This window comes from Phoenix dactylifera, chromosome 15 (assembly GCF_051530095.1).
Source record: "Phoenix dactylifera cultivar Ajwa chromosome 15, Ajwa_hap1_PhDact_Kaust_v1.1, whole genome shotgun sequence".
Lineage (NCBI taxonomy): Eukaryota > Viridiplantae > Streptophyta > Magnoliopsida > Arecales > Arecaceae > Phoenix > Phoenix dactylifera.
Window position 1 is genome coordinate 16,126,076 of NC_143204.1, and position 23,000 is coordinate 16,149,075.

The following is a 23,000-nucleotide window of genomic DNA, read 5'->3' on the forward strand; positions in this document are numbered from 1 at the left end:
TCATGGGTTCCATATTTATTGACCTGCTTGCATGGATATAGTGTGATCCCCCAGAATAAGGGCCGGAGCACCACATTACACATCAATTTAGGTAGCTCAAGCGCTGGGGAGAAAGATACCAACTAGTGGATCAAAGTCCCAATGGTACCAAGTACAAAACATAATGCATACTTTTGCTGCACATAGTGAACAATTTTTTGCCATTGAATTGGTTAGATGAATGTTAGGGCTTCTCTTCTTAATTCTGCATTCATGAATTGACATACATTACCCAACCGATGCGTATATAGCTTTTATTTTGGAGATGGGGTCCCAGAAGGACAGGTGAGTTGCATCATGGATGAGTTTCTTTTCTCTGAACAAGAAAGATCGATCCAGTTTCTTGTGTAGTTCAGGAGTCCGGACAATCTCATTATATGATCACAAGTTTTTTTTTCTTCTTCTTTTTTCACTAAACACCTCTTAGATTCTACGACTGATATTAGCTAGCTTTCTAGCAATTCTTCCTATAACCTACTTAAGTTCCTTTTAATGAGAAAGATCATTTTATTGCAAGACAAATCATTCCACAAGGCTTAGACTATATCTATAAAAGGCTTACCCTATAGCAGAATAATGCGATACACTCTTTTGTTGCTCCAAATCCAAAAGGAAAGAACAATAATCCTATAAATGTACGTCAATTTTCCTTATGACTAATCTAGAATTGCTTCCCCTCAAATACCTGGCCAAATTTCCAGTTCGCAGGAGCCACGTCATCGGACTGCACCATCTTTCCATCGCTTGTTGTCACTCGAAATGACAGGCTTTGCCCGAGCAAGTGCCGTCGAGTCTGCCAGTTTTGGCCCCAGTTCCTGGTCATGGTTATCCACCCGGTTCTCGACCCCTTCACCTGCATGGCTTTCACGTCCCCGGCCCCTCCCACGTTATACATCAACACCAAGATCCAGTCTGGGTTGCCCTTGATCTCGAACCTTACGCCACCTTTCTTGATGCATGGGACCCTTCGGAACCGCACCGGGACGATCCCGGCGTGGTAGTCCTTGGTGATCTTTGTGAACATCGGCATCGAGAGATCGAAGTGCTTGCGAGGAGGATTGCACCAACCGCCATTGTTGCCCGGCTTGGCAGCATTCGGGGGGCAGAAGTTGGTGGCGGTGATGGTGATGGTCCCCGGCGCGCACCACCGGGGATCGTTGACGCACTGGAGCTGGAAGCATGCACCGCATGTGAGGCCATTGTTGAAGAGGGCCGTGCTCAGTGCCGCCGTCTTGAGGCCATAGCCTTGCTTGAAGAGGTCGCCGTAGCCGCATGCTCCCTCTGTTGGTCATGAGTGAGGGATGATGGTAAAGAAGAGGAATAAAAAGCTTGGCCACCCAAAATTTATTCAATTGAGATGAATTACAAAGTCAAATTTGAAGAGAAAGCAGAAACAAGGAGAACTTAGAAGTATTCAGTTGCTCCAGATCAATCACACGAAGAATAGAGTAACAAAAAGGTATTTGGTGATGCAGTGAAATCCGACAATAAATAATGCTGATATTTATCTTCTATGTGCGCAGAAAAAATGCTGATATACATGTATATGCTCCGATACTCAAAATTAAAAAATTATGAAGACAAGACTGCTGAAGCAATGGTGATCGAATAAAAAAAAAACCCATGCATGGTCTTGTAGCACTGCTGAGTCAAAGTAGGTTACATCTAGTAAAAATGAAACACGGACCAGAAAACCCTTAGATCAGTCAATCATGTACACGCAAAAAATGAACTCAACCATGCTCAACTCCCCCATAGATATGCTATTTAAAAAGTATATATATATGGTAAAAATAATGTCTATTATGAAAATAATGACTATAGCAATAACTTTATCTCCCTTCCTCGGATCAAATACAAAAAATCAAATATTGGCTCGTGATTGCAAATATATTGATCTTTTTTGGAGCAAAACGGTGGTTATTGGTCCAAGATTTTATATACAGCTAGAATGCATGAGCAATATATATTGAATGAAGACTATAACGCACGCATGGTTTCTTTGCCGCTCATGTCGCCATAAAACGTCGCAAAAGCTTTATGCCATCCCTTGTGGGCGGCCACCCCGGAGGCCATCAGTAATATAGCCATGCATGCAACGCAAGCAATAGCCAAACCCATCCTCTCTCTCTCTCTCTCTCTGTGCGTGTGTGTGTGTGTGGTGGTGGTGGTGGGGCTCTAGCTTCGAAGGTCGGTATATATAGGCTAGGGCTGGTGGCAGAGGGGGAGAAATCAGGCTTGCACTACATAAAAAATAATTTAAATACTATTTGTGCAGATAATTAATTAAGAGCAAAGTTTTGATAGATTAAATTGGGATGCAGTGTTTAATTTGCTAAAATAAAGCAGTATATTAAAATAATAACTTGCTATTTGTGTGGAAAATAAATTAGGAGGAATGATTTGCTACATTGAATGGCGGTGTTTAATTTTGAATCTCCCGCATTAATTAGCAGCATATCTTGGATTAGATACAAATGTATGTTATAAATGGAATGCATTTAATAATTATCTATTTTTACTTTATGCATGTACCTGAATTTTTTTTTGAGTGGAAATTTTTTGTGCATCGCTAAAAAACTAAAACTAACCATGCATAGAATTTTTTATAATATAATATTTTTTTTCCTTCCACTAAACTTTCCAATCATGCATTTTTATTATCAGCACATTAATTGTTGGAAGAAATACAGGCCAGATTTTTTTAGTCTCCTACCACCTTGGAACATCTTGATACTAAATTGAAATTTGAAACTTTTCATATCTGCAGAAAAATAAACAAGATGTAAATTATTAAAAATCTAATTTTACTACTTCAAACACTATTTTTTTTTTTTTGAAGCAAATATAATCTAATTAATTTTCTATTTGCCACCACTAAATATCACGTAATCATGTCCGGATCCACACGTAGTCAAACTAAGAATCGATGATACACACATATATATATATATATATATACATATATAAATCATCGTTTTTTTTATACTATCGCTTAAAATTTTACAGAGGAGAGTGCAACAAATTCAATTTTACATACTTTATTCCATTTGGATGATTCAATCATTGAATTACTAGCAGAATTCCAACGATCAATCAAATTTCAAATAGTTGCAAAGTTTCATATGCAACTTATTTTGGAATTGTTGCTGGAAATTGGACCCGGAGGCGACCGTCGGCTGAGAAGGAGGAGCTCCGGTGCTGGAATGGCAGGTGGCGATCTGTCGGCGAGCGGCGTCCACCGGAAGACCTGCAACAAGCCGGTGGCCGGGGTTTCCGACGCCGGCCCTCCGATGCTTAAGTCAGAGGGGACTAATGTGTAGAGGGAGGGAGGAGATATGTTTTCTGAGTTTTAGAGTCCAACCCCCTCTAAGGAGGAGGGGTTTTTCTTTTATAGAGGGATACAGATGTACCTATAATGTGGCGGGGCGAACGGGTTACCGCCATGATTGAGCACGTTGTCCGAATTAATGCACGATCGTGTGAATTATTGCGTTGCCGTAGGAGATCAGGCCGGAGCCAGTGAGTCGTCGTGGCTGATCGGACGTAGCCGAGTGAATCAGTTATTTGCCATGAAGGGCTTGAGATCCGTAGATGGTATTAATTGTTGAGTGAACCAGAGATTATCAGAGACCATGCGCATTGATGGTTGAGTGAACCGGAGATCAGCAGAGGCCATGTGCATTAATGGTTGAGTGAACCGGAGATCAGCAGAGGCCATGCGCATTAATTGTCGACGGTGGTAGCAGGGCATGGTCTCTGGTCGAACTGCAGAAGGATGTGACCGCAGTAGGTGGACGGTAAGATCGGGCTTCCGAAGTCGAGCTTCCGAGGAAGATCAGGCCGAGGTCGAGTGCTTGGATGGGGCGTCTCGGAGTCGAGTGCCTGGTCGGACGTCGGGCCCGGCCGCTCGCCTTTGAGTCGGACGCCCTCGGGTCGGGCGCCCTCAGGTCGGGCGCCTTCAGGCACATGATGGCCATGCGCCCATGTATTTCGGAACAACTTGTTTTTCCCCCAACACTACCCTCCGACTTTCGGGTTCGAGCTGCTTGCGAGCTCGGATGCGGAAAGTAGCTGTCTTTACCGTATCAGTGTGGGCCAGAAAGTTTTGAATTATTCCGGCGCTCCGCATGCTTTGAGGCATTCTTAATGAGAGAAGACGGGACGACGCCTTTTCGCCTTTCGAAGCGACCTCGCATCGTGGGCTTATGATGGGGCTCCACGATCTGATGGGACGCCGCCTTGATTCGGTATTCAAAGCGTCGATCTAAATTGGATATGCCGTTTCGGTCCCCAGGGCCGACATGTGGCACGATCTGGACGGGAGGCGGGATCCTATCTCGCCGATCCGGGCCGTTGGAGAGGTCTATATAAACCCTTAACTTGGCCCTGAGGGCTTCTATTTGGCCGCCGTTATTGTTGCTCCTTCTCTCCCTATCTTCCTGCTCTCCGGCTTTTTTCGGTGACATTCTGAGGCATTTTCCGGCGATCGTCCCGATTTTCCTCCTTCGAATCATTGACATTTCTGGCAGAAGTTTCAGTAGGTGCCTCCCCCCTCGTTTGCTCGGAGGTTTTTTGCTTTCTTTTTTTTTTCCTTCTTCTCTTTCGTCTTTTCTCTAGGATGGGTCGTGGTCTGGACGAAGTCGGATCCACTCTGAGTAGGGAAGAGTTGGAAATGACCGACGAGTGGTTCTTCCCTGAGTGTGGGTTCCGTCTTGAACTTGCGGGGCCGGAGGATCGGGTGACGAGGCCTCCCACAGGTCAGATCGGAGTGTACATGGAGACACTCTGGGCCGGCCTGCGGTTCTCCCTCCACGGGTTTTTGAACGAGCTCCTGGTGACCTATCAGCTTGTCCCAGCGCAGCTCGTTCGGAACGCGTGGAGCACTATTGTAGGTTTTTTATCCCTTTGCCTTCTGCACGGGATCCCAACCTCGGTCAACGTCATCCGGCATTGCTTCTTGCTGAAGTCCAATCCGGAAGATGGAGAGTGGCTTTACCTTGCCCTTCGGGGCGGTCGGTCGCTCTTCCGAGGCGCTCCTACATCCATTCATGGGTGGAAGGAGAAGTTTTTCTTTTTATCCTCCGAGCTTGCGTGGGGGTTCGACCCCAGGTGGGGGCAGGCCCGGCTCAAGACCGCCAACAAGCTCCCCAAAATTTCCGAGGCCGAGCAGAGGATCCTCGACGCTCTTTGCGGTCTCGAGGAAAATATTCTTTTGAATGACCTCGTGAGCGAGGATGCTTTGGTCAATGTCGGCTTGAGCTCGGCGCGCCCCCAGGGTAAGGGTGGTTGTCGTTTTTTGCCTCGTTCGTCTTATTCCTTCTCCTCTTCTCTCATCTCTTCTTTTCTGACCTCTGGGCTTTTCTTTTTTGTCTTTTCAGATGTTCCCAAGATGGTGACCAGCAACGTGACCCTTTACGCCCAGTTCAGGAAGAGGGCAGCTGAAGCTGGCGGGTCCCACCCGAGCCTAGGAAGAGGGCAAAATCTTCGGCGGGCGCAGCCGCCGAGGCGGGTGCTTCGCAGGCCGGGTCCTCGAGGCCTGCTCGGAAGGAGGCCCCGAGCATCGACCGTGGGTGCTCAAGCTCTGCGGGGACTTCTACGGCCCCCGCTTGTCCAGCTCTGATTTCACAGCATCCTGGTCGGCAGCCCGTCCAGTTGCGACGCTCGGTCCCCGAGCCGAGGAGCAGCCAAGGGGTCCCGAAGTCGTCATCGCCGAGCCCAGCGAGGCTCAGTCTCTCGAGTCCTTCTGGGGGCGAGGCCCGGCAAGAGCGGAGGGGCTACTGCCCTGAATGGACAGTTTTTGAGGGTGACTCGGCCCTCCATGATGCCCGAGTAGCGCACCAAATCTTTCGGGTCGCTCTGCTTCCGGCCGATCAGGCCGAGTTCCAGTTCGCGGACTTCGACAGTCTCATGGACAGGACCCACTGCTCCGCCATTCGGGTAAGTTCGCTTTCGGCCCTAGCTCTTGTATTCGATTTTTGGCCTTGGCTTACTCTTCCGTTTGTTTTGTTTGCAGCATCTTCACGAGATCGACATGATGGTCTCCGTGGCGGCAGACTACCGGGACCGGGCCTGTAGATGTCTGCAGGGGCAGGAGGAGGCCGAGAGCAGACTCGGCGAGGTCGAGTTCGCGCGGAGAGAGCTTCTCGCGAGGGTGGAGGCCGCCGAGGATGAGCTCCGGGCTTTGACTGCGGAGCTCGAGGGGGAGAAGGGCGCACATGCCCTGGCTAGGTCGGAGGTGCGCACTGCCAAGGCTCGTCTGGCCGAAGCTCGTTCCGCAATCACCGTCCTCGAGCACGAGGCGAGGGGCGCCCGATTGAAGGTTGAGCAGCTCGAGGCTCGGGAGAAGAGGGCCTCGGAGCAAGCTCAACATGCGGTGCAACTCTTCCGGGAGTCAGAAGAGTTCCGCGAGCTGCTGGAAGAAGAAGCCGTGGATGGACTTATCCGCGGCTTCGAAGACTTTCGAAGGCAGTTCAAGTGGCTCTGCCCCAATTTCAATCTCAGTATGCTCCAGCCCGGAGGGGGGATCGACGAGGACGAGGGCGGGCCCGAAGGCCCGGCTGGCACTGAAGTCGAGGCAGCCGAGGAGGCTACTCGGGACGCATCCGCCGAGGAGGCTCCTGAGGGAGTGCCTTACGCCACCCTTGAGGCCGCTGGCGACATTCCGGCCGAGACTTCTGCAACCGCGGCCGGGCAGGCGGGAGAACCCGGGGAGGCCCCAGCCGAGAATTCCGAAGCGGTCGTGGTGGACGACCTCGGGGCTGGCGCTGAGGCTGCGACTACTTCCTAGGACTTAGTCTTTTTTTTCTTTCTTTTTGTAAATGAGGTCGGCCATTGAAACTATTGTACGGCCGAACCTTGATTTTGTACTTAGCCTTCGGGCTTTCATTAATGAAAGGTCTTCTTTTTGCAAATTTATGTTTGCCTTTCTCTCTCTCTTTTGCGCAGTAAGTAGGCTTTCACCTTAGTCGTTCGAACTGAATTCTCTCCAGCGAATCCCTCTAAGTTTTTGAGCTCAACTAAGTTCATAGACTTAGGTTCCGATCACGTTTGCTAAGTTGTTAAGCTTAGCTCTAATAGGGATTGCATTTAAGCTCCGGGCTCAGACTTTAGAAAAATTCGCTAAGTCTTTGAGCTCGGATTTTGAAGAGGTCTCACTAGGCCCCTAAGTTTGTCTTCCGGGAGAGTTTTGGTAAGCCCTTGGGCTCGGCTTCCAGGTCGCCGAAGCATTGAGCTCGGGCTCCGAAGGAGTTCTATTAGGCGTTTAGGTTTTCTTTCTGAAGAACTTGGCCAAGTCCTTGGGCTCGGCTCCTAGGACAAGCTTGTCAAAGCTTTAAGGTCTGACCCCGAAGAGATCACAGATTGAGGTCAGGCCATTGTTGGAGCTTTCGTGCTTTTTGGTCTCGAACTTGGTCGAGGTTTCGCCGATCATTTTGTAGTACAAATAAGCAGATGTAATGACATAGGTGCTGGGTAGGATCATACCTCTTGCACCATCGGAGTCGATCATCTCAGGTTGAGGTAAGCGACTCCATCCTGTGGTTGGCCTTTAGGGGCGTTCCTCGGCCTGTAGTCAGCTTCCGTAGGTGGTGTTATCTGTCGTAAGGATGGCGCTTTGGTCGGGGTCTCGCGCAACAGCATAGCTTGCACCGGCCGAGCAGGGGAGAATGTTGCGTTTCCTACGAGGTGTTGTCTACTTCAGGCACGCCTGCAAGCCAGGGGGTTCGAGAAGGTACTACCCTGTTGTTGAAGACGTCGAGGGTCCGCGTAGGTACTACCCCGTTGTTGAAGACCTCGGGGGTCCGCGTAGGTACTACCCCGTTGTCGTTGTCGGGCGCCACGGGGGGCCGCGTAGGTCCTACCCCGTATATCTTCCTGAGGCCGAGGGAGCTTGGGCTCACTGTCGACTCAGTGGGGCATCCCGAACTTAGTCGGAGAATCGAACACGAAGTCGAGGGAGCTTGGGCTCGCTATCGACCTGGTGACGCTTCCCAAGGTCGAGGGGTTTGGGAACGCACTGTCGATACACGGGGCATCTCGACCTTAGTCGAGGAATCGAGCACGAGGTCGAGGGAGCTTGGGCTCGCTGTCGACCTGGTGACGCTTTCCGAGGTCGAAGGGTTTAGGAACGCACTGTCGACACACGGGGCATCCTGACATTAGTCGAGGAACCGAGCACGAGGTCGAGGGAGCTTGGGCTCGCTGTCGACCTGGTGACGCTTCCTGAGGTCGAGGAGTTTGGGAACGCACTGTCGACACACAGGGCATCCCGACCTTAGTCAAGGAACCGAGCACGAGGTCGAGGGAGCTTGGGCTCGCTGTCGACCTGGTGACGCTTTCCAAGGTCGAGGGGTTTGGGAACGCACTGTCGACACACGTGGCATCCCGACCTTAGTCGAGGAACCGAGCACGAGGTCGAGGGAGCTTGGGCTCGCTGTCGACCTGGTGACGCTTTCCGAGGTCGAGGGGTTTGGGAACGCACTGTCGACACACAGGGCATCCCGACCTTAGTCGAGGAACCGAGCACGAGGTCGAGGGAGGGGCTCGCTGTCGACCTGGTGACGCTTTTCGAGGTCGAGGGGTTTGGGAACGCACTGTCGAGACACGAGGCATCCCGACCTTACTCGAGGAACCGAGCACGAGGTCGAGGGAGCTTGGGCTCGCTATCGACCTGGTGACGCTTCCCGAGGTCGAGGGATTTGGGAACGTACTGTCGACACACGGGGCATCCCGACCTTAGTCGAGGTCTTTGAGGAAGATCGAGACCGAGCTCGACGTCGACGTGGCGAGGTGTTCCAGACTTGGCTGGTGCATCCGAGGATCACAAGTGTTCCACTGTTAGAAGGAGCACGGAATAATTAAAGGAGAACTGTAGATGAATTAACATGAGAAGGGATGAGAATTGTGTTCCTCATCGCCAAGGACCTCATGGGGCTCTATTGGTAGTACATCCGAAGATTTTCGAAGTTCCAGCTTCGTAGAATGGGAGTTCCTTCGAGAGACTCCAATTTGTATGCTCCAGGCCGCTGGACTCGCGCGATCCGGTAGGGTCCTTCCCAGTTCGGGGCAAGCTTGCCCTGCTCGGTGGGCTGAGAAGTTTCTGCTCTCCTGAGGACGAGATCACCTACCTTGAAAAGCTTGGCTTTTACTCTGGAGTTGTAGTATTGTGCCGTTTTTCGTTGATATCTCACCATGCGAACTCGGGCTGCCTCCCTTGTCTCTTCAACGAGGTCCAAATTGTTCTTGAGCTGAGAGGAGTTGGAGTTTGCATCATGGTGCTCTACCCTTGGCGAGGGGAGTCCGATCTCCAAGGGGATGACAGCTTCTGTTCCATACGCCAGATTGAAGGGGGTCTCGCCAGTGGAAAGTCGGAACATAGTTCTGTAAGCCCAGAGAACATTGTATAAATCCTCAACCCATTACCCTTTGGATCGGTCGAGTCTAGCCTTGAGCCCCTGTAGAATGGTGCGATTCGTCACCTCGGTTTCTCCGTTTGTCTGTGGATGGGCAACCGAGGTGAAACGGTGGTCGATGCCGAGCTCGGAGCAGAATTCTCTGAAACGGGCATTGTCAAACTGACGGCCGTTGTCAGATATGAGGATGCGGGGGAGTCCGAATCTGCAGATTATCGACTTCCAGACAAGATCCCGCATCTTCTGCTCGGTAATTCGGGCCACCGGCTCGGCTTCGACCCATTTGGTAAAATAGTCAATGGAGACCACCAGGAATTTCCTCTGTCCGGAGGCCAGGGGGAATGGCCCCAGGATATCAAACCCCCATTGGGTGAAGGGCCAGGGGGCAACGATCGAGGTCAGCAGAGCTGAAGGTCGGTGTTGGATATTGGCATTCCGCTGACACCGGTCGCACCTTCGGACGAAGTCTGTTGCATCCTTCTGAAGTGTGGGCCAGTAATATCCCTGGCGCAGGATTTTGTGGGCCAGTGCCCGGCCTTCCAAATGGTTCTCGCAGATCCTTTCATGAACCTCTCACATAGCGTAATCTGCCTCTGATGGGCGGAGACATCTAAGGAGGGGAGAGGTGAACGACCGGCGGTAGAGCTTGCCTTCATATAGTATGCACCGAGGGGCTTGATGCTTAATTCGGCGAACCTCGAGCTCATCGTCAGGGAGGGTTCTATCCTGCAGATAGTTGATGAGTTCATCCATCCAGCTCGGCTCAGCCTCGATGCAAAGGGTTGGCTCGGGCTCTTCGGTGCTGGGCGTTTGGAGGTATTCGAGTACCGTCGTCTTCGGGAGCTCGCTCATGCGGGAAGTCGCCAGCTTCGACAATTGGTCCGCCCTTAGGTTCTCCATTCTGGGAATATGTTGGATGCTGAAGGAGCCCAGGGTAGATATGAAGTTCCGCACCTTTTGGAGATAGTTCTGCATCGATAGCTCTCTGGCTTCAAAGTCTCCCAAAATCTGGCTCACGACCAACTGGGAGTCACTGAAAACCTTTAGGTCCTCCACTTTCAGCTCCTTCGCCAGTTTGAGTCCGGCGATGAGCGCCTCATACTCTACCTCGTTATTCGAGGCTGGAAACTCGAGGCGTAAGGCCTGCTCTGCAACCACCCCATCTGGGCTTGTAAGGATGAGACCTGCTCCGCTACCCCCCGAGGTCGAGGAGCCGTCCACATATAGGACCCATGGCTGCTTCGGGGTCCCCTCCGTTGGCATGAGTGGGAGTTCGGGATCGTCCAGCAAAGTGCACTCTACGATGAAATCGGCGAGTGCTTGGGCTTTGATTGCCGGCCTCGGACGGTATTCGAGGTCGAACTCCCCGAGCTCGACTGCCCACTTGGCAATCCTACCGGCATGATCCGACTGTTGCAGGATCTGCTTCACAGGCTGGTCGGTCAGTATGGCCACAGTGTGGGCCTGGAAGTAGGGCCGGAGCCTCCGAGCTGAGATGACCAGGGCGAAGATTGTTTTCTCCAACTTGGAATATCGGGTCTCGGCATCCCTCAGGACCCGGCTGGCATAATATACTGGTCTTTGAAGTTTGTTCTCTTCTTGGACAAGGACCGAGCTTACTGCAACCGAGGAGACAGCCAGGTACAGATAGAGGAGCTCACCCTACTGGGGCTTCGTGAGTAGTGGAGGGGAAGCAAGAAGGTGCCTAAGCTCTTCAAAAGCCTGCTGACACTCTTCCGACCATAAGAAGTCTTTCGGTCGCTTGAGAATTTTGAAGAATGGGAGGCACCGCTCGGCTGACCTGGAGACAAACCTCCCCAGAGCCGCGACCCTCCCGGTGAGTCGCTGTACTTCCTTGACCGTCTTTGGCGGCACCATCTCCTATAGTGCTAGGATCTTCTCAGGGTTTGCTTCGATTCCCCGTTGGGTTACCACGAACCCAAGAAATTTGCCCGAGGTGACTCCGAATGCGCACTTGGCAGGATTGAGCTTCATCCGATACTTCCTGAGTTCGGAGAATGTCTCATTGAGGTCAGCCACATGGTCCTCTGCTGTTCGGCTCTTCACCAGCATGTCATCCACATAGACCTCCATGTTTCGGCCTATTTGGTTTTTGAAAACCTGGCTGACCAGCCTCTGGTATGTTGCTCCGGTATTTTTCAACCCGAAAGGCATCACTTTGTAGCAGTAGGTGCCCCTGTCGGTGATGAAAGCCGTCTTCTCCTCGTCTTCTGGCGCCATTCAGATTTGATTGTATCCCGAGAAGGCATCCATGAATGTCAGCAACTGGTGTCCCGAGGTGGAGTCTATGAGCTGGTCGATGCTGGGGAGTGAAAAACTGTCCTTTGGGCAGGCTCTGTTCAAGTCGGTGTAGTCCACGCACATGCGCTACTTCCCGTTGGCTTTCTTAACGAGGACCACGTTGGTGAGCCAGTCTGGATAGGAGACCTCCCGGATGAAGCCGGCCTCGAGAAGTTTGTCCACTTACTCGGTCGCTGCTCGTTGTCGTTCCGGGGCGGAGCCCGTTTCTTCTGCCGCACAGGTCTGCAGGTCGGTTTCACCTGGAGTCGGTGAAGCATGACCTCAGGGTCTATCCTCGGCATGTCGGCGGGCGACCAGGCAAAGATGTCCATATTGGACCGAAGGAACTCGATCAGGCAGTTTCTTTCAAGGAGGCTCAGGCCGGAGCCGACATGCACGGTTAGCTCTAGGCAATTTTCTTGTAAAGAAATCTGGGTAAGAAGCTCACCAGGTTCTACCCGTCCTTTTCGGGGGTCGTCCCGCACTTCCAAGGTTTCAATGGGCAGCATCTGATCGGGCATTTGAGTTGGCAACTTGGCCGGTAGCTCTTCTCGGCTTGGTGCCTTAGCTGGTTCCTTTGCTTGGTGAGTTGCCATATAGCACTGCTTAGCTATTGACTGGTCCCCGCGAACTTCGCCTACTCCTTGGTCGGAGGGCATTTAACCCTGGTCATCCAAGGATGGCGTTGTAGGCCGAAGGCAAACGGACCACAAGAAAGTCCGTCTTCACTGTACTTTCTCGGGGGGCGAGCCCGACTGTGACAAGAAAGCTAATCTCGCCCTCCACCGGGACCGAGTCTCCGGTGAATCCGACCAGCGGGGCATTCATTCTTCGAAGCTGGCTTTCCATTAACCCTATTTTTTGGTAGGCATGGTAGTACAAAATATTTGCCGAGCTTCCATTATTAACTAGGACGCGCTTTATATCAAACTTATTTACAATCATGGAGATGACCACAGCGTCATCACGAGGAGTTTCAACTCCTTCTAAGTCCTCGTCCGAGAATGAGATGGCTTCGGAAGTGCGCGGGCGCTTATGAGGGTCCTTCCTTCGATTGGTTCTTCAGCCGAGCTTCCTCCTCCAATGGTGTTGATGGTGCCGGCGATAGGCCCGTTGTCATTTGGATTTTCGGACAGTGCGGCATTTTCCACTGGCCTCCTTTCCTCACGCCGGTTCCGCACGAACCGGTTGAGTACCCCACGGTGGATAAGCGCCTCGATCTCATCTCGGAGCTGGAAGCAATCCTCCGTGTTGTGGCCGTGGTCCCGGTGATAACGACAATACTTCCTAGGATTGCGCTGGGCTCCTATATCCCGCATCGGGGGTGGAGGTCGGAAGAAGTCCCGACCTTCTATCTCCATCAGGATCTCGGCCCGGGGTGCATTGATAGGAGTGTAGTTCTCGTATCTCCCCGAGGGCATTCGTGGTCGCGGCGGAGATCTCGGTCGAAGTGGGGACCTTGGTCGAGGCTGTCTCCGCTGTCGAGGCGGACTCCTTAGCCGGGGAAGATTCTTATCTCGGCGGGGAGATCGGCTTCTCTGACGGTCGCGCTCTTCGCGGTGCTTCTTCTGCTTCTTTGAAGCCTGCTCGGTCGCGCCCCGCCTGGAGGCGATAGCCTCCTCGACCTTTGCATACTTCCGAGCTCGGGCCAGCATTTCGGTGAAGTCGGCGGGGAAGCTCTTCTCAATAGAGAAGAGGAATCTGTAGGAACGAGCCCCAGTCTTTAATGCCGACATGGCTATTGACTGGTCAAGCTCGCGGACCTCTCAGGTTGCAGTGGTAAAGCAGTCGAGGTATTCTCTGAGGGAATTCTCCTTCCTTCTGCTTGACGTCCAGGAGGGAATCCGATGTTCGCCGTTGGCGCCGGCCGGCAGCGAAGTTGGTGGCGAACTGCCTGCCGAGCTGCTCAAAAGAGGATACCGAGCTCGGCTTTAGTCCAGAGAACCAAAGCCGAGCTGTTCCCCGAAGAGTCGCTGGGAAGGCCTTGCAGAGCACAGCCTCCGAGGATCCTTGCAATGCTATGAGGGCTCGGTAATTTTCCAAATGGTCGAGGGGGTCGGTAGTCCCGTTGTAAGGCTCCACTTAGGGCATTTTGAACCTCGGTGGGACCGGCTCGTCCTCGATCTGGCGGGAAAAGGGAGACTTGGTGGTGAACTCAAAGTCACCCTCGCGCCTTGCCCTCCTGCTATGAAGCGCCTCAATCTGGCGCTCAAGGTTCTCGACCTTTCTATCGAGCTCCCCAGCCTGGGGGATTGCCACGATAGTCTGCTCTGGCTCGTGACAGTCCGGGGCTGACTCAGCTTCCGAATCCTGCGGCCTTCTGTCTATGCTCATCCCTGGCAATTCTCTCCGGGGAGACGCCCGGGCTGAGTCTTGGTGACAGGATCGTTCTTCATTGTTGGCCCTCGAGGAGCCGTGGAGGTTTTGGCCCTGGGGCACCGGTCCATTTGGAGGAAGCGCTGGCTGGACCTGGGCCTGCGGAGGCGGCATAGGTGGGGCTTCCCCACGTTGCAGTCCCTGGACGGCGGCGGCCAAAGCCTGGACCTGCTGCACCAGGATGTTGAACTGTTCCGGCTGGACTTGGGAAACTGGGTCAGGCGGAGGTGGCGAGTTCTGGACAGAGTGTCCAGGACTTGGTGGAAGACGCCGGAAAGTATTGGAGGCTCCTTTACTTCTCAACTTCATGGCCACGACTCGGGCCTTTCCTCTAGCGCCAACTGTTGCTGGAAATTAGACCCGGGTGCGACCGTCGGCTGAGAAGGAGGAGCTCCGGTGCTGGAATGGTAGGTGGCGATCCGTCGGCGAGCGGCGTCCACCGAGAGACTTGCAATAAGCCGGTGGCCGGGGTTTCCGGCGCCGGCCCTCCGATGCTTAAGTCAGAGGGGCTAATGTGTAGAGGGAGGGAGGAGATATGTTTTCTGAGTTTCAGAATCCAACCCCCTCTAAGGAGGAGGGGTTTTCCTTTTATAGAGGGATACAGGTGTACCTGCAATGTGACGGGGCGAACGGGTTACCGCCATGATTGAGCACGTTGTCCGAATTAATGCACGATCGTGTGAATTATTGCGTTGCCGTAGGAGATCGGGCCGGAGCCAGTGAGTCGTCGTGGCTGATCGGACGTAGCCGAGTGAGTCAGCTGTTTGCCGTGAAGGGCTTGAGATCCGTAGATGGTATTAATTGTTGAGTGAACCGGAGATCAGCAGAGGCCATGCGCATTAATTGTCGATGGTGGTAGCAGGGCATGGTCCCTGGTCGAACTGCAGAAGGATGTGACTGCAGTAGGTGGACGGTAAGGTCGGGCTTCCGAAGTCGAGCTTCCGAGGGAGATCAGGCCGAGGTCGAGTGCTTGGATGGGGCGTCTCAGAGTCGAGCGCCTGGTCGGACGTCGGGCCCGGCCGCTCGCCTTCGAGTCGGACGCCCTCAGATCGGGCGTCCTCAGGTCGGACGTCCTCAAGTCGAGCGCCCTCAGGTCGGACGCCCTCAGGTCGGACGCCTTCAGGCACGTGATGGCCATGCGCTCATGTATTTCGGGGCAACTTATTTTTTCCCCAACATGAATCATAATAAAAATTACGCAATCAATATTTAATAGGTTTAGAGGAAACTGTCTTCCTCTCGTCTACGAGAACAAGAGGGTCAACTGCATTTTTTTTTCTTATTGAGTTCTTGCTTGCTTGCTTGTAGATCCAATGTGCTCGAAATAAAAGGATCGGAAAGCGCATGTAGAAACGATAAACAAATCCTTGCTTGTTGTTGAACTCTTCTTTCCCAGAATTTAATTAATAGTGTGCTTGAGAATAATGTTGGGGTGGTTGAGCACATGCACGATAACCTTGTGGCTTACCATCGTAGGAACAACCTTCACGGCTTGCATGTGGAATTTCTCTGCCACCATTATATTCTAAGACATAACGTCTGACCAAGAACTCGGGTTGGGCAGTGCAATTTGTAATTATAAATAAAGAACTAGCAATTATTGCACAACAGACGTCGCAATGTCAATGTCTTCTTTCCTTGATATAAATTAGGGGAAGTTGCTTCGCCGTCCAAAGTTAGACCCGTTTATAACGAATAGTCCCTGTTCTTCGGTAAACATCTTCCGTGGAATCACCAGGGACATCTATGCTCAAGGAATGCAAGTGGAAAGTTTACTTGGGAGCATCTTTGGTAGAGAAAAATAAAGTGTCTTCCGGTTAGAAAACAGAACGCGGGATATTTTTTTTTCCGCTTCCGGTAACATAGGGGTACTTACGTAACTTGGGGGCACTTTGGGTACTATATTTTAAAGGAAACAGTAACTTAGCGACCGAGAATTAAAGAACCATGTAGCGGTGGACCGGAAATTTTTTTTTGGGTCAATAGGGAGTAATTTCCCGTATAAAAAATCTAGACTGTGGTTAGGTGGTGCTCGTCGTTATCAGTTTACTTCGAGTCAATTGAGCCGGTGGTCCATTTTATGTGGAAACTAGAGCAAATCCATGCTTTCTTCTCTATTTGCAATCCAAGAGAAAGAAAGAAGCTCTGAGGGAGGAGCAGTGGTTTCTTCACCATGGGGCCAGAACTGGTAATCGCAGGGTGGTTTGCATCTGCTGCAATAAGTCAGCTGCTTGGCTTGGCCATCTCCTACATAAAGGAGCGGCCCGTGTGGCTGAGCATGAAGAAACAATTGAAGAAGCTACGTGCCGCCCTTCAACGGATCCAAGCAGTGGTGGAGAGGGTCGAGAAGTTGCAGGTCATCAATGGCCGTAACCCGGCAGAGGAAGCGTGGCTGTGGCAGCTGAAAAATGCTGTGGACGAGGCCAGTGACGTGCTGGATGAGTTGGAATACTACAAGCTCAAAGAAAAAGTGAAGAGTCGAGGAGAAAAGGTGCGTCCCACTGCCTCTGATCGCACTAAGAAAATTATCAGGTGTACCGCTTTTGCCTTTAAACAAGGTAGGCATCTAAAGAAGAAGTTGAACAGAGCTGTCAAAAATCTAGATCATGTTGCTGATTCTGCTGGAGATTTCCTTAAACTTCATGATCTGTCAAACGAACATGGAGCAAGGAGGCAGCAGATTGTACCTCCCGAGAGTGGCTGCTTGGTGACTGAAGACAAGGTGTTTGGGCGAGAAAAAGAGATGGCAAAGATAGTTGGGTGGTTGAAGATGCCTGAAAGCTGTGAGCATGGGTCCAATGTTAAGAATGTCACAGTTCTCCCAATAGTTGGTGCGGCTGGGATGGGAAAGACTACTCTAGCACAACATGTCTACAGGGAAGGCAAAGGGAGTTTTGACCTCAGCATGTGGGTCTGTGTTTCCAATAATTTTGATGCGGCTGGCATAATGAAAAAGATCGTTCGGGCTGCAACCAGAACAAACCCTCAAGCTGAAGAACTGAGTACACTTCAAGAGATTCTTACAGAGAAGCTAGAGTCCAGTAAGTTTCTGTTAGTCTTGGATGACGTGTGGAATGATGATGATCAGAAGAAATGGGAGGATCTGGTGGCTCCTTTGAAAAAGGGGAAGCAGGGAAGCAAGATCTTGTTAACAACTAGAATGAATTTAGTTGCAGAAATGATTGTAAAGTAATGGATGGAACTGAGGAACCAGTGAAGTTGTGAGGCATAGAATGGAATGCTTATCTCTTACTTTTCAGGAGGCATGCATTTGCTGGTGTGAACCCTGATGATCATGGAAAACTTCAACGGATTGGCGACCAAATAGCGAAGAAGCTATGGGGGTCTCCTTTGGGGGCAAAAGTTGTGGGAGGAATGTTGAATTCTAACTTGAACTTTGAGTTTTGGAAAGAGGTCTTGGAAAATGGCGTTTTTAATTCAATACAGAATGAGGACATCCAGCCAGTACTGAGATTTAGTTACATTCAGTTTTCACCACAGCTACAGCGTTGTTTTAGATACTGTAGTATATTTCCCCAAGACTATCTGTTTGAAAGGGATGAGTTGGTCCGTATGTGGATGGCCGCAGGGTAAATCCAGCAGTCTGAGGATAAGAAGAGAAGCTCAGAAGATATAGGGTGTGAGTCCTTCGATAGTCTATTACGGAAATCTTTCTTCGATTGGGCTCTCCACTGGGTTGGTACGAATACCACATATTATGTCATCCATGATCTACTACATAAAATGGTATGCTCTGTCTCCAAGGATGAATGCTTGGGAGTTGACTCCAGCAAGCCCAACCCAAGAGATATCCCAACCACCCTTCGTCACTTATCTATCATGGTTGATGATCCACTTGTGCTCAGCAAGGTGCCTCGGTTAAAAAACTTGCACACTCTTGTCCTATGGATTCATGGTCATGATCGCAGATGGGATGTTATGGTTAATAAGGTGCTCAAAGGATTCAAAAACTTGAGGGTTCTGAAATTAGAGTCATCTGCCACTTGCAAGCACAGGTCTCTGAATGCAATTGGTGATCTAAAACACCTCCGATACTTGCATCTTGACAAGATTGTTGATACAACTCCATTGACTAAATCAGTGTACAAGCTCTATCACCTGCAGACCATGATTGTTCTATGCTTGGATCCTTCTACAAAAAGAATAGGTGAAGGCATGAAAAGCCTGATTAACTTGCGACATCTGATCCTACCGTCGGTAGCAATTCCCACAATAGCTAAGATTGGAAAACTTACTTCCCTCCAGGAGTTGGACAAATTCCATGTCAGGGAGGGGAATGGCTGCAAGATAGGTGAGTTAAAGCACTTGAGGGAGCTCCGTGGCGAGCTACACATCAAGAATCTTGAGAATGTGAGAAGCTGCGAAGATGCTAGGGAGGCTGAGTTGCATAATAAAGAGCATCTCCGCAAACTAGTGCTGCAATGGGATACAAATTCGAGTAGCACTTCTGAGGTGGCAGCAAATGTAATTGATGGCCTCCGACCCCATTTTTGCCTTGCAGATCTGAAAATTATTGGCTACAGTGGTGCTTGTCCTCCATGTTGGTTGGAAACTCGATATCTCGCCATGCTAGAATCCATTACTTTGAGCAATTGCGAAGAGTTGGAACTCCTCCCACCCCTTGAGGAGCTGCCTTTCCTCAAGTTTCTGTCTCTTGAAAATATGAGGGCATTGAGACAAGTTGGTCATCCATTCCCTAGGCGTAATATGGTCACTTCTTTTGGAAGGTTGGAGGTTCTGAAGTTTAGGAACATACAGATGCTGGCGAGGTGGTCTGGCGTAGAGGATGGTCAATGGTTTCCTTGCCTCAAGATCCTCAAGATCGAGCACTGCTCTAGGTTGATGGCGTTGCCCCCACTACCTCATAATTTGGAACGACTGGAAATATATGATGTGGGGTTGACTACTCTTCCAAGACTATGGCAATGTCAAAATAACGATTGCGAGAGCTCGTCGCCATCAAATCTTCGTCTCTTGAAGATTCAGTCTTGCCGCAAGCTAACGTCTCTAGATGGAGGCTTGCTACAACACACTGATCATTTTATGGCTGTCGAGGAGTTGTTCATCCAGCAATGTAAAGCGCTGGTGCATCTGCCGGTGGAAGGATTCCAAAAACTCATCTCGCTAAGAAGCCTCCAGATACGGAAATGCCCGCGCTTGCAGAGACACAATGCGCCTCATGATGACTTCTTTCTTCCCTCGTCGGTCCGGACAATTTCTATGATGGATTGTGGTGAGATGGACACATCACTTCCTGGTGCGATGCAGCACCTTGCATCTCTCTCCGTGATGCACTTGTGGGAATGCACAAGCATCACAGCCTTCCCCTCAGCAGAGGTGTTCAGAAGGCTCAAGGTACTTCACAACTTGTCTATTGTTCGTTGCACAGAGCTAACATCATTGGGAGGTTTGCATGCACTCATCTCACTCAAACGCTTGGAGATCAGAGGATGCCCCAAGCTTGTGGAAGCAGCAGCAGCAGCAGCTACGCCTCCAGTAACCAGTGATCCCGACGAAGGGGCAGCTGATGGCTCTGCATTGCTGCTCGACATACTCCAGATTGATGACCCCTCATTGCTGCACTTGGAGCCATTAAAAAGCCTTACATCCGTTCAAGTTGTGCACTTGTGGGATCGCTCTGGGCTCCCATCCTTGCCTGAGGAGTGGCCATTACAAGTCCGCAGTCCCGACCAAGTGATCCAGTTGAACAAGGCACTCTCTCTGAGGTTCCTCTCTGGGAGCTCTAAAGAACTCAGCTCCCTCCAGGAGGTAGCGTTCCCCTCTATTCCAGTCACTGCCAGAACTGCCCAATTCATCACTGACTGTGATTCAGAGTTGGAGGACAGGTTCCACAAGAAGATAGGCCAAAATTGGAATAGGATTGCCAACATCCATCAGGCGATCATTCAGTCAAAGAAACAAAGAACATAACAACTAGCAAATTGTTACCGTATCCTCTCTCTTGGTAAGACCAATCTGTGCCCTTCCTGCACCTCCATCTTTTTGACCCGCATGTTCCTCGAGATACTTATGAATCCAACCATCTCGGTTTCTTCCCTGCTGACAAATTGTTACCTTAAGTTTCAAGCAGGAGTTTATGCAAAAAGAATAAATGAAAGAAACTTGAAGTTGTGGAGATTAAGAATACTAGATTTATTAGAAGCACTAGTTGTTAAAATTCAAATACCTGAATATTGCAAAGCATGGTTAGTTTACTCCGGAAGCTAGATATTTCATTTGTTTCTGATGTTTGATTGAAGAACTAACTGAGTGCATTTAAAACTTGTTTCTGGCAAAAGGAAAAAGTGTGTTGTTACATGTCATTGCAAACTTTTCTTGCTAGTTCTAATGATGATTTGTTGCCCTTGTACTTTTCTGGTGTTTCTTTGAGAATAAAGGTGCAAAATGTTTCATTGCATATATTTTCAACTCCTAGATCTGTCACTGCCTATAAATTGATCTTAATCATACAAACAATGCTAATTCTCGCCATCTCTTTATTAAAATTTAATTTCTCAAATCATGTTGCTTAGATGAAGCTTTCTTTTAGCGCTTGAAGTATCAGTGAACCCAGGAAAGTCACTCTATTATATTATGGACTGCTTAAAGTACCAGTGAACTCAGGAAAATTACTCTGCTATATTATAGACTTGGAAGTAAATCTCACAAGTTGTTCTTGAAGTGCGCTGTCCGATGAAGCAGAAATATGTTGCATATTTATTTTTTACTTCAAAAACAAGGTCTTATGGCGTGATCTAGATAGTTTTATGAGTTTTTTCTTTCTTATTTATTAAATCAATGTTCTGACATACACTCTGGGGCTCGATATCATTGCAGCTAGGAGTCGTTTGAGATGTTTCTTATGCATGAGGTATAAAGATGTCTCAATCCAGTACAGCTTTTGCGAGCGCTTGGCATCTGAATCAAACTTTTATTGCAGAATCTCAGAATTTCATTTTCATTTGCACTAGCAAAAATCAATTTGATAAATTTCACATGTTGTTTTTAATATGCAGAATGCGGTGGATCAACAAATTTTAATTCTGAAGCACGTAGAAGAAATCATTCAATAATCATGTCTCTCTACTGTGAGTTCGCCATTTTATTGACATTAAAGTACAAAGTGAGGTTGTTTCTGAAGCAATTCCTCGGACCAGTTTGTTGGTTTTTGAATTGAACAGTCTCATGGATGATGGACATTTGTTCTTAGGCATATATTACATAAATGTATAACAGTGTTTCAGGTGAAGCAGCAGCAATGTGTACTAAACTTTAGCCCTGGCAAGCTCATGTAAAATACAACCTCCAAAGCTATGTTTTTGTTTCTGAAGGTAATATCTTAAGTCCTTTTGGTTTCAAATTATTCGTAATTCCCATTTTTTGTTGATTTCGGTACTTAGGGGCCATTTGTTTGCCTTAATTCAATTGCATGCAATTCAAATACAAGTTGCAATTGAAAATGCTGCATTTGAAATTGCAATTGCAAAACTTGCTTCTGTTTAACGGTCTGTAATTGAAAATTGTATATGAAATTGCAGCTGTTTGGTTGCACAATATCGAAAGATATTTATTAGTCCTACTCCTACAAATAATCTGATAAGGTTAATTATGAATCCATCCCTCTTATAACTTATTAAAATTTCTGTCTACTCAACTCATTGGCTGTAATTATCTGTTTCCATAAGTTCTATGGATAAGATGATTTAATTTATCTGGTCTGGAAGAATAAAAAGTTTTTTCTCCGACCTGCTTAGCTCATAACTTTCAGATGAGTAGGGAAAAATAAAAAATTGCTAAAGTATGGCTCTAGTTCACCTTTTCTTTTATTAATCAAATAAAAATATATATTATAATTTGCTCTATTTATACTAGTGAGATTTGTTCTTATAAAATTTACGTCGGATTCCTCTTCTAGTTGGAAGAAGTTACAACTCTTCCAAATAGCCGTGTATAGTGGAAATAATTATGACAAAGTTAAAATTATCCTGACGATAGTCCTTAACTTCTCTATTTCATCTAGTTTTTCCCTGATTATGAGTGACGTGTGATCAAAGCCTTTCTCAAAAAAAGGAAACATTTATTTTTGCTGGCCCATTGTTGATCGAAATATTACCGTATGACCCAAAATGCTGTGTGCATCAAACTCTTTAGGGTAGATGCAGCATCATAAATCTTGAATAGTTATCTAATTTCTAAAAATAGGAGCATCTCCATTAGAAATTGTAGAGGAAAGTTATGGACTCCTGAAATTTTGATACATGATTTAACTTTTGATGTAGTAGATCTTGCTCCAGGACCCTATCCAGACCTACACAAAATGGCTAAATCGGTCCACATTGGTTTGGTGATATTTGTGGATCATTAATTTATGATCAATTAGAAAAATTAACAAGTAAAACTAAAGATGTGATATTTCAAAACAGGATTGGTCCAATTCATATGTTCAAATTCACGAGCCAACTTATTTTGTTCACAACACATTTTCCAGTTAAAGAAAAGTTTGACTCCACATTAGGTTTTCTACTTCTGATGATAATTTGTATTGCTTGGATGTTTCTGGTGCCACTTTGAACCTCAATTTGAGAAGAAAACTGTTGATATTCCATGGTCTTTGATCTTACTCTTTCACCCAATGCAAATTCTCAGCATCTTTTTCTTAATTTGTTTACCAAATTATATCCCACTTTGATAAAGCTTTTTATGAGTGCTTTTCCCTAAAGTATGACTTGTGTAACATGCTCTATACAGTAACTCTGCTACATCAGTCTTTTCTGCAGTAAACTAATCAGTAAACTCTGTCTCACAGGTTGCTTTCAGAGGACATTGGGCTTTCTTTTATGAATGCCATGG

General features: G+C 48.8%; 2 protein-coding genes across 2 annotated transcripts; one reads left to right on the plus strand and one right to left on the minus strand.

Moving 5' to 3' along the window:
- Window positions 1-478: 478 nt before the first annotated feature.
- On the minus strand, window positions 479-2,437 carry LOC103718199 (expansin-A23-like). The gene is made up of 2 exons (XM_039121886.3): window positions 2,031-2,437; window positions 479-1,320 (listed from the first exon to the last, which is right to left on the minus strand). Exons 1-2 carry the CDS (start codon window positions 2,158-2,160, stop codon window positions 701-703), a joined length of 750 nt encoding a protein of 249 aa, XP_038977814.3. The 5' UTR covers window positions 2,161-2,437; the 3' UTR covers window positions 479-700.
- A 13,865-nt stretch (window positions 2,438-16,302) lies between these two features.
- On the plus strand, window positions 16,303-20,081 carry LOC108510709 (putative disease resistance protein RGA3). The gene is made up of 3 exons (XM_089927418.1): window positions 16,303-17,318; window positions 17,390-17,719; window positions 18,059-20,081. The coding sequence occupies exons 1-3, from the start codon at window positions 16,303-16,305 to the stop codon at window positions 20,079-20,081; spliced, it is 3,369 nt and encodes a 1,122-aa protein (XP_089783544.1).
- Window positions 20,082-23,000: the final 2,919 nt, after the last annotated feature.